This window comes from Schistocerca serialis, chromosome 4, assembly GCF_023864345.2.
Source record: "Schistocerca serialis cubense isolate TAMUIC-IGC-003099 chromosome 4, iqSchSeri2.2, whole genome shotgun sequence".
NCBI lineage: Eukaryota > Metazoa > Arthropoda > Insecta > Orthoptera > Acrididae > Schistocerca > Schistocerca serialis.
Genome location: NC_064641.1, coordinates 447,758,267 through 447,770,580, shown reverse-complemented (window position 1 = coordinate 447,770,580; position 12,314 = coordinate 447,758,267). Strand labels below are relative to the sequence as shown.

Sequence of the window (12,314 nt, the reverse complement as noted above, 5' to 3'; positions counted from 1 at the left end):
CATTTTCCTTCCAGTTTTCTAGCTTAAATTTGTCTTCCATTGCTTCCTATATGTACTTTTCCCATGTTAGCACTTGCCTACCTCTCCTCCTCCTACTGGGCAGCTCCTGGTCACCTATGGTCAGATATTCTCAGTACTTGGGCACACTAGTCTCGTAAGGTGTGTGGTTTTTTTCCCCCCTTGAGCACATTATCACCATTCGCCTCCATACATCCTTATTTCCTATTCTGTGTTGCTTCATTAAGTGCAGACATCTCATATACTCCAGTTCCATGGTTCTAATTTTCTCTCCAAGTTCCTTTGTTTGAGGCCACATCTCAGTTCCATGTAGTACTATGTTCTTCACCACACTGTGATGTACAGGATGACAATTATTGGACTATAGTTACAATCCAAGGTGTGCATACACTTCATTCAACATGTAAACGTCAGTGCAGATATCCGGATTTAGGTTATGACATGTTTGATGTGACTTCCATCAATGGCGATGATGTGGCATAGATGAGTAGCAAAATTCTGGGAGCCCACTGGAGTGTCTGAACATCGATGCTGTTGATGACCTGAATGGCTATTTTCACCTCGGCAATGGTTTTGGAGTTATTGCTGTACACCTTGTCTTATATATATCCCCACAAAAGGAGTCACATGTGTTCAGAACCAGAGAATATGGTGGCCAGTCTAGGCCCATGCCAGTGTACTGGATACCCCAGAGCCAGAATGTGGTCTCCAAAGTGCTCCTCCAGGACCTCGGACACTCTCCTGGTTCGATGGGGTCGTGCTCAGATGATTTCATCTCCATAATCCAAAGTGACCCTGATTTTGACAATGTGTGGTTCATGCGAAAAAGTGGTCCAACTGAAACATTCATATTTCTTTACATACTACACGAATATGTAGTAAAAAATGGGTACTCCTATTTTAAAAAATGAAATTGATATCCGTTTGACCTTTGGCAGTGCCATCTAGCGGGCCAACCACAGCGCCATCTGGTTTCGCCCTTCAAGCTAGACGAGTTTCTATCTTTGTAGTTTTTTGCTTGATGCTTATTTCGTGAGATATTTGGGCCATATTTCATATTAGGGAGTTCAGCAGTGGATTTAATAAAAGGAGGCGACAGTTTCCATTTTCTGCTTTCACCATAATTATTTTATTAGTTCACCTTTATTACAACAAAAGTAAAAAGTACCACTACCTTCTTTTAATGTATATAAATAAAAACAAATCAAAATTAGTGAAACCAAGGTTTTGCTTGTCACCAACATCATTCAATTATTTATAGTTGACTTGATCAGAGAATGGAAAAGAGAGGTGGAACACCATCAGGTATAAAGATTTGGGTGAATAAACACATTAACATGATGATGTTTATTGATTGACATTCTCATACTAGACAGCAAAGATAAATTACAAATGGAATTACATAAACCAACAGTATTATGAAAACGATTGTTGCTATTCACCATTGAGCGGACATGCTGAGTTGCAGATAGGCACAACAAAAAGATCACAGTCTCTGGCTACTGAGGCCATGCATTCCATCCTGGATTTTCCAATGTTTGATTGCATAAACTAAATGAGGTAAACACAAATGACAATCTGACTATATCTATAAATAAAACAAAACCCTTAGCCTTTTTAGGTATTCATGCAGTACAAACAAAAGTAGTCCCGATAATAAACCTATTGAATAGGTAGCCTGTTTCAAATATTTAGGATCTGTCATGTCATATGAACAAGATATAGGTATACAGGAAAAATTAGTATTACCAACAGATACGTGGCATAATAAGGAGAACATGTGAGGGTAAAACAAGGAAAGAGGACAGCTGAGATTTTTTAAAGTCATGGCAGTTGTAAGCTTCCGCTCTGCACTATTTATTGGTTTACTCTCGATTATTACTTGCTATAGTATGGCTGATTGGAAAATTAGGCATTGGACATTGAAAGTAGCCAGTTTTGGAGTGCAAACTTACTCCCACAGTACATGTGCCAATATCTAAAGTTCTGGCCTTGAGTCTATGACACATGCACTATCTATTCTCCCACACTATTCTATAACTCATCCTCTTCCAAAAAATCAAATAGCAGTGAAGGGGTTGCAATATATGAAACTTTTGTATTACACATAATTTATTTCACTTGAAATTCAAGTATTATGTCCATACTTGTTTTGATCACACTCACATTACAATCACAGTCACTTATCTGTCATGAGCGTATATGAATTTATCATTTGCAGTTTCTTACTATACTATCACTTTTGAATTATATAATAATGCCCCTGATACAAAATTAATCCAGAACTTCAAAATTATTATTTTGACAACAATCATGTCTCCCACACATCTACGTGTCCTACTCGCGCGATGGCTGTAGTGCAGCTCACTCACTTCATTGCACCAATGGATCTCCATTCTCTGATCTGTCCTTTCTGGAACTATGGGATATTATCATCAGCTATGCTGCTGCGTGGTAGTAAAGAAGCATAAGGTTACATGTGATCCATTACGTACAGGGTTGATATCTGTACCCTCACAATTCCCACTTCATAATATGGGACAGAAAGATGGACACAGAAATAAAAATTTACAGCAGCTAGAAGCATCACAAATGAAATTTCTAAGATCTGTAAAAGGCTACTCTAAGGAAGACAAAGATAGAAATGAAGTAGTAAGGGAAGAGTTGAGGCTGCATCCAATAACCCGAAAGGCAATCCAGTACAAAAAAAATTGGCCAGCTGTGAGTACGACCCACATTGTGAGGGTTCCATACAAACTAAATTATGTATTTAGGTAGCACATCCATCCTGGGAATCAATATTAATAAGGATTTTTGCATGTAATGGACATCGATCCTGGCAAAGTATAGGTCCCGCAGTTCCAAGACTTTTGAGAATTTTTTAAGTTTGAAGTTGGATAACAAATGGAAAAAAGTATTTTTTATGTGATATAAACACAAATTAACACTTTTTGATATTTGTCCTGTACTTTTACTGGGAAACCTTGCTTCTTGCCAAATTTCATGATTCTACCCTATACAATTTGATGAGTTGGTTTGCGAGTATCAAAACATATGACAGAAATTGCCGATCTTTTGACTGCATTGATTTGAAAGCTTACATTTATTACACCACCAGGGAACAATAAACTTTAGAAGGTACCATAAATTTAGACTCCAGGTGTCTATCCATTCCCAGAGGAAGAGGGTTTTTTGCAGTCAGACAGATGGAGAACGAAGTGATCCTATAAGGGTTCCGTTGTTACCTTTTGAAGTACAGAACTCTAAATTGGAAGAGAATCTTAACTTCACGTGTCACCACAAAGGTTTTCTAAATAGTGGTGGATTATAAACCATGGGGCAAGAGAAGTGCAGGAAGACTGAGGAAGAGATGGTGTGACTGGAACAAGCCCTAGACAAAAAAATATATATATTAAATTACCAATATCCTTTACTGAATATTGGCAATTTTGTAATTAAATAGCACTTACAGAACCAAAATGCACTTGAATTTTGATTCTGGGTTACTCTTTCCAGGTAATCGGGCAAAACCCCTGTTTAAGAAAAAAATATTTGGGTCCCCAGAGATTTGTTTAGAAGAGAGAGTGTGGTGCCCCCCCCCCCCCCCCCCTCCCGCGTAATCTGAAATGACGTATATTTAGTAGTGGTAGCAGCAGCAGCAATAATTTTTTGTGGCTCAATGATCTGATGCAAGTCTTTCAGTTGGACGCCGTTTCAGCAACTTGTGTATTCTTAACCTACCCCAGTTATCTAACCAGGGAAAGGGGACCTACAGTTTAAAATGGAATACAAGTCACATTTTATTTCTGGTGACTCTTCACATCATTGAGAGGGGAATGCAAGGTAAAAATGAAGACTGGAAAATCCGTGGTCCAAGTGAGATTCAATACCTCGCCTTCTCGTCAGTTTCCAAGCATGCGCTTTACTGCTAGGCCACCAGATCTGACAGTGAGATAAGTGACTGCAGAAAAGCAACCTAGCTAAAAATGCCCGACAGAGGTATGACAGGTGGACCTCATGGAATATCCATACAGTTTCCTTATACAACTTTTTCTTCTATTATAGAATGTTTTAAGAACTTTTTGCCCTTACAGCAGTAGTTTCCATAAGTTGATCGCCCAGTAAATCGTACCAAGTGACTAAATATAGGTGCACATAATTTTTGTTTTCTAAGAAATGATGTCAGACAGATGGGTATTCACTTTAGGCCTATATCACTGATATAAATCTGCTGAAGAATTAGGGAACATGTTTTCTCCTTGCTTATTATGACCTGCACTACGTCTTGCGTACTATGGGTGATAATCTTCTCTATGAGAATCAACTGGATTTTGTGAACAGAATTATTGGAAAATTCATTTTGCTTTGTTCATTCATGAGATACAGATGACAGTAGTTAAAGATGTCCAGTTTGACCCAGTTTTTGTTGCCATTGGGAATGTCTGTCAACTTTGCTATTGGAATGATGACTATTTAGCAAATAAAGGTCAACACATTGTTCTTAATGTGGACAAATAGTCAGATGTGAAAGTAGTTTGTAAAATTACTTGTGGGTCCTCCAAAATGAGTATGTTCAGTATGAATAGCAATACTACAACAGTTATGAAAAGGATAGATTGTTACTACGAGGGTGAGTCAAATGAAAACCTTAAATTTGTTAGAACAAATCGAAATTTCACATTGTTATCCTGTAAGTTGGTAAATGTGCTACAAACAGCGTGCAGAATGGCCGGTAGGTGGCAGCATAGTGCAGATACACACATACCGTTGCAGTATCAGTGTAAAGATGGCCACCCCACTTGCGACTTGCACCAGGGAAGAACAGCGTTCTGTTATTCAGTTTTTGCGTAGTGAAGGTGTATCACTTATTGAAATTCATCGACGAATGAAGGTTCAGTATGGTGATGCGTGTTTGTCGCAGCAGCAAGTCTATGAATGGAGTAGGAAGTTCGCAAATGGTGTTACTTCAGTGAAAGATCCTCCTCGTCCAGGTCAGGCACAATGAGTTGTGACTCCACAGAACATTGCAGCGCTGGCCACGGTGGTCTCGCAGTTAAGGCGCTCAGTCCGGAACCGTGCGACTGCTACGGTCGCAGGTTCGAATCCTGCCTCGGGCATGGATGTGTGTGATGTCCTTAGGTTAGTTAGGTGTAGGTAGTTCTAAGTTCTAGGGGACTGATGACCACAGATGTTAAGTCCCATAGTGCTCAGAGCCATTTGAACCATTTTGAACATTGCAGCAGTTGAAGCCATAGTGAAGGAAAACCACCATGTGACACTGAATGACATTGCAGCATGTTTACAGGTTAGTCATGGGTCAGCACACCACATTGGGCATGATGTGCTCCAGTTTCACAAAGTGTCTGCAAGATGGGTGCCATGGCAGCTGACTCCTGAAATGAGAGAACGTGTTGATGCTCGTGAAGAACTTCTTTGGCATTTTGAACGAGAAGGTGATGGCTGCCTTGCAAGAATCGTTACTGAGGACTAAACCTGGGTTCACTTCCACCAACCAGAAACAAAGAGAGTGAGCAAGGAATGGCACCATTCATCACCACCAAAACCAAAGAAGTTTTGAACAGAACCATCAGCAGTGAAGGTTATGCTGACTCTCTTTTGGGACGAAAAAGGCGTCATTTTGGAGCATTACATGCCTAGAAGGAGCACTGTCACCAGTGCATCATACACAGATCTCCTAAAAAAATCGTCTACGGCCTGCAATCAAATCAAAGCGACGTGGATTGCTGTCAGCAGGTGTCCTTTTGCAACATGACAATGCAAAGGCCCACACTGCCCGTACAACAGTTGCAACAATCACAGACCTGCATTTTGAGTGTCTTCCTCTTCCATCATACTCACCAGACCTTGCCCCAAGTGGTTTCCGTATGTTTGGACCACTCAAAGACGCAATGGGAGAAAAGAAGTTCCATTCTAATGAAGAGGTTCGCCATGCAGTGCATGAGTGAGTGCACGGACCAACAAAAGAATTTTTTTCTAAAGGATTTTATGCACTTTGTAAGTGCTGGAGGACTTGCATTGAATATGGGGGAGACTATGTTGAAAAGTAATACAGCTTTGTAGCACTTCTGCACAAAAAGTAATATTTTAAAAAATATTTAAGGTTTTCATTTGACTCACCCTCGTAACTGTAAAGATGACGTGCTGAGTTTCAGACAGCAAAGGTGGTTACACACAAAGCTTTTGCCCAAAATCTTCCACAGAAAAAAAAACACACATTTACACAAGCAGGCACACCTCATGCACACATGGCCGCTATCTCCAGCTGCTATGACCAGACTGCAACTGTTGAATGGTGGAACAAAGCAGTGATCCTGAGTAGAGCAGAGAAAGGAGGGGGGAGGAGGAGAGCACTGTGTGGCAGAGAGAGCAAGGACTAGAAGGAACCAGGACAAGCCTGCCAAGCTTAGTGTCAGGAGTCTATTGGGGAGGGAGGGAGTGAGGGGATAGGAAAAGGAGAGGAGTACAGAGGGGAAAAGACTGGTGAGTGCATTGATACAGAGTGAGGAGATGTGAACTGGGAGGAGGTGATACGACAGAAGGTGTGCAATCTGTTGAATGGAGGTTGTGTGGACAGTATGTTATTCTAGGTTGAGGCCAGGAAAGTTTTTGGGAGTGGAGGAAGTGTTGTAAGGATAATTCCCATCTGTGCAGTTCAAAAAAGCTGGCTGCTTTCACAGATGATCCAGCCTCTGACAGGGTAGAATAAGTCTGTGTCAGGACTGGAATAAGAAGTGCTGGGTGGGTGGATTGGGCAGGTGTTGCACCTGGGTCTGGTATAAAATCACTGTGGCAAAAGTTGAGATTGGGAGTAGCATAGAGATGGATTAGTAGGTTGTGGAGGTTGTGTGGGTGACGGATCACTTCTTTAGGAGAGCTGTGAAGGATTTTGGGTAGGCTGTCCCTTATTTCAGGGCATGGTGATAGACAATTAAAGCTCTGACGAAGATTATGGTTCAGTTGTTGTATTGTGGAGCACTATTGGGTGACAAATGAGCTGTTTCTTTTAGCTAGTTCTTGGTGGTAGTGGGGAGGATTAGGAGTATTTGGGGATATGGTGTAGGAAATCAGTTTATGTACAAAGTCCGGCGGTTATTGTCTGAGAAACTGCTTCTCAGACAATAACCCCCGGACTTTGTACATAAACTGATTTCCTGCACCATATCCCCAAATACTCCTAATCCTCCCCACTACCACCAAGAACTAGCTAAAAGAAACAGCTCATTTGTCACCCAATAGTGCTCCACAATACAACAACTGAACCACAATCTTCGTCAGAGCTTTAATTGTCTATCACAGCAGTTGAGATACCTTCAGCATACTGGGCAAGGGAGTTCTTTTCACTGCAAATACACTGTCCCTGGGTGACCAGGCAGTATAGGAGGAACTTTTTGGTGTTGTAACGCAGGTATTGTTGGTTGTTAGTGGGTTTAATAAGAATATAAGTGTGGTTTGATCCATCAAGAGAGGAGGTGGGAGGGGGGGGGGGGGTATTATTTAGGTGCCCATGGCTGTGCCACAGATATGTTTGTGTACCTTCCCTTCAAAGGAGAAGTACTTGTGTTTAAGGGTAAAGTTAGTAAGGAGATGATGAATGAGGCAGTGAGTCAGAAACACCCCAAAAGGCTGACAAGGGTGTTGAGGGTAGGTTGGGATGAGAAATAATTGTTAAGAAGAAAGTTTGATATGTTGCACCATTTCCAAGGTATAAGTAGCATTGAAGTTCATTAGTCAGGCCATTGCATGTGCAAATTCCAGCCAGTAAGGATCGAATCTGAGCCGAAGGCGGAACGATTTCAACCGCCATCTTCTAAACTATGTGAGCAACTGGCACTAATTGTATGTGGCAGTCTGCTGGAATTTGCAAGTGCAATGGCCTTATTGGCTAACTTGAATGCTAATGAACTCTGAAACAGTGCAACATATTGAATTTTGGTCTTAGCAGTTGTACCCTGCAGCACTCTTACAAGCTTTTCAGATTTTTTCTGACCTAAATAAAAGGTGTGTCAAGATCCTACACAGGGACTTCGGTGCTCAACTAGGAAGAGAAAAAAAAATAGAGGGCAATCTGTCAGTGGACTCAACAGAAACATACTGACATGAATGATGAAAGACTTGTCAAACTCTGTAGGCAGTGCAGCCTCATCTCCAAATCCACGCACTTCAAAAGGATACCAAAAAAAGTTAACATATGGGAATTGCTGTTGTACACTATATGATCAAAAGTATCTGGACACCCCCAAAAACATGTTCTTCATATTAGGTGCATTGTGCTGCCACCTACTGCCGGGTACTCCAGATCAGTGACCTCAGTAGTTATTGGACACGATGAGGGAGCAGAACGGGGCACTCTACAGAACTCACGGACTTTGAACATGGTCAGGTTGTTGGGTGTCACTTGCGTCATACATCTCTACACGAGATTTCCACACTCCTAAACATCCCCAGGTCCACTGTTTCAGATGTGATAGTGAAGTGGAAACATGAAGGGACCCACAGAGCACAAAAGTGTGCAGGCCGACCTCGTTTGTTGACTCTCAGAGGTCGCCGACAGTTGAAGAGGGACGTAGTGTGTAACAGGCAGACATCTATCCAGAGCATCACACAAGAATTCCAAATTGCATCAGGGCCGACTGCAAGTACTATGACAGTTAACGGGAAGTGAGAAAACTTTGATTTCATGGTCGAGCGACTGCTTATAAGCCACACATGACGCCGGTAAATGCCAAACGGTGCCACGCTTGATGTAAGGCACGTAAACATAGGACGATTGATCTGTGGAAAAATGTCGTGTAGAATAACGTATCACGGTACACAATGTGGCGATCCAATGACAGGGTGTGGGTATGGCGAATGCCCGGTGAACGTCGTCTGCCAGCGTGTGTAGTGCCAACAGTAAAATTCGGAGGTGGTGGTGCTGTGGTGTGGTCGTGTTTTTCATGGAGGGGCCTTGTACCCCTTGTTGTTTTGCATAGCACTATCACAGTACAGGCCTACATTGGTGTTCTAAGTGCCTTCTTGCTTCCCACTGTTGAAGAGTGATTCAGGGATGGCGATTGCATCTTCCAACACGATTGAGCACCTGTTCATAATGCATGGCCTGTGGCGGAGTGGTTACACGACAATAACATCCCTGTAATGGACTGACTTGCACAGAGTCCTGACCTGAATCCTACAGAACATCTTTTGGATGTTTTGGAACGCCGACTTCGTGCCAGGCCTCACCGATTGACATAGATACCTCTCCTCAGTGCAGCACTCTGTAAAGAATGTGCTGCCATTCACCAAGAAACCTTCCAGCACCTGAATGAACGTACGCCTGCGAGAGTGGGAGCTGTCATCAAGGCTGAGGGTGGGCTTACACCATATTGAATTCCAGCATACCAATGGAGGGCGCCACGAACTTGCAAGTCATTTTCAGCCAGGTGCCCGGATACATTCACATAGTGTATTATGTAAGCATTGACGTACCTTTCCACAGATAAATCTACGATGTTAGAAGTCCACCTTGCCTGCCTATCCTTCTTTCCTTTCTCCTGATGAAGCGTGTACCATATCGGAAAGATTGAGATCTAATATATTTGTATTCTTTGCTTTTATTACGTATGCCTCTAGCTCTTTAAGTTACGTCCAGGTATTCTTTTTCCATGCTGTGTTTTTATTTTTTCCTTGAAGATTCATATATTAAATTTTTAAAATAAATTATTGATTTTGAACCTCAAGAATAAAAGAGTTAACCATATAATACAGGGAAATAACTACTAAATTATTGATTGATATTACAGGTAGCAGGCGGTGAGTCCATCCAACTGGACCATGACTACTGCTCAATGTCCAGTGGAACTGTTGAAGCCCCACGCCCTTTCTATCACTCTGATGCTTCAGAGTACTCAGTAGCACCAAATGCCTCATTACTGCTTCCGCAAGAGCAGCAGTTGAAACATTCATCATCGACAGATTGCTGGGAGAATAGTTCACGGAAAGATAGTGGCCTTGAGTCTGGAGATGTTAGCGATGCTAGTGAGGAAGCTGGAGGTTCATCAGTTGTAACATCTGTTGATTGTGGCTCTGGTACAGTCATCACGACACTTAAAAGTTCTGTGACTTCAGCACAGATACAGCCTGGAACATCACTTTTGAGGAAAAGCTTGAACACAGGTTAGTTTAACTTCACATATTTTTGCACTATAAAATAAAACCTTTTTTTTGCAGATCTGCTGATAAGTAACTGCAGAGGGATATAAAGGTGCCTTTTCGAACATTTAATACAAAGGTGAAAATGAATGCCACCGGTAATTCTTCATTTTACTGATGACAATTTCTGAGATATTAGTGTTCGCTATTTATTTAGAACTTACAGCCCCTTTTTTTTTAAAGGGTCATAGGTCATGGGAACAACAGCTGTACAAATCTTCCTTGTGCCCTTTGTAGACCAGGTTCGGAAGGCTATTAGAGGGCAATTTTCAAGGATATACATATTTCCCAGAGTGTTTTTATGTCACAATTATAGTATCATTTTTCATACAATAAATTTCTCATAAAATTTTTAGCAGCATGTCGGACGGCATTGAAAATTTTAATACTGATTCAACACAGAAACTTGCCATAAATGCGTTTACATTGTATTTGTGCCAGTAATGCAAAATCCTACTGATTTTAGTATGCACGGGCAACAAATTGGTCAGTTATCGAGGGTGTTAGATTTTGATAATTTTTTAAAATAAATTTCTATGAAATTTGCAGAAAAAGTAGGAAGTTAATTATTAACAGGATGATTGCTAACTTGTGCAAATAAATGTAATTCTATATTAGAATTAGTATATCAAACAGGAAATTCATTTAATACCCAGAAGCAGTATTCATAGTCAAATATAATGGGGTAAATATGTGAAGAATAAAATAAAGAACATGTTAAAAATCCAAGAGTTTATTTGGAGTAGGGTCTTTTATAAAATAAATTGTATGACATTGTTGTGCCTTCATCTTGGGAAGTGGGGCTCTTAGATCAAAACAGCGGAAGCACTGGCACTGGATGAACAATTTGCAACAAAATTTTGTTATTAATGTATTATGCTAACATGATCCTGAAGTTTATGCTTCATGTGAAGGGCTGCTGCCGGACTTTCATCAATTGTAGGGGGTCTAAAAATATTGTGCATCCTCTAGCTGAGGGAACAGCAGTGATAAAATGATAGAAAATTGAGTTTGTGTGTATATTTTTATTACCTCCTCTCTAAAAGCTAGAATTTATGTATAGAAACAAAGGCATTAAATAGTGTTGCTGACAACTGTCTTATTATTATTATTTTGTTCACCTTGCATGATGATATTGTGTATGCCTTACATGATATTATTTTGTCTGCTTTACAGTATCACGTCATGAGAGATATTTTCTATTGGATGTGTATGAGAAAAGTTTTGAAATATTGTTCCATAAGTTATCTGATGGTAGTCCAAACAGTGTCCAGTAAAATATTTGCAATGACTATGTCTAATTTATTGACTTGAAGCTAGCTGATTCAAACATTGGTGATAGAAGCAATTTTCACTGCCTTTATTTAGCCAGCAAGGGAAGGGGAGGTGGTCTTGATTACAAGACTTGGTACAAGTGTCTGGGGCTAAATGCCAAACATTTTTGCAATGTCTTATGAGTGAGGGCATGCTACACTGTTTGGATGGGAACATTAAGTTGGGCAACCTGGTGCTGTCTGCTATGGAGGAAAAGGCTTTATGGTGGTGTTGTTTCATCATCATCATCACCACAAAAAGATGGTAGTACACTCTTCACACGCTCTGTAGTCACCTGGTCTCCACCGCCAGACTTAACTGCACCATTTATGTTTTCTGAAATAAGGTCACAATCGAAATTGTCATTGGCAGAAATAAACATCAGAAAAATCATCAACAGAGACTGTGACTGACTTATTTTATTGGTTTCAATCACACATTGATAATCTTCGGACTAACCACACATGTTGCGTACAGTGACATTGGGTATTGTCATATAGTACAACTGCTGATGACAGCTTGGTAAGTGCTTGAAATAGTAACGGAATGAAAGAAGAAACAGTCATTTTACATCATTGATTCAGGAAAAATGCTTATAATTTTGAAATAGTTTTATGCATTTCTCCACTGACAAACAGATTATGGGACTGTGATTCAAAAATAAATGCTACGTTGTGTGTGCACGTTTTTACTGAGAATAACTTTACTGACATGTAACCAGTGACTAGGTAACGCGAAATTCCCAACCGTGGGTTGACAGGTAGGGTTCG

At 40.7% G+C, this 12,314-nt stretch overlaps 1 protein-coding gene across 5 annotated transcripts in view; it reads left to right on the top strand.

The window, feature by feature from the left end:
* The window catches only part of LOC126475079 (mucin-5AC), a 133,845-nt gene that overhangs the window by 27,574 nt on the left and 93,957 nt on the right, over positions 1 to 12,314 (top strand). For all 5 annotated transcript variants that reach the window (XM_050102645.1, XM_050102643.1, XM_050102644.1 and 2 more), the window contains exon 8: positions 9,822 to 10,194. In XM_050102645.1, the coding sequence (XP_049958602.1) occupies positions 9,822 to 10,194 (373 nt within the window). The remainder of the gene's footprint in view (positions 1 to 9,821; positions 10,195 to 12,314) is intronic.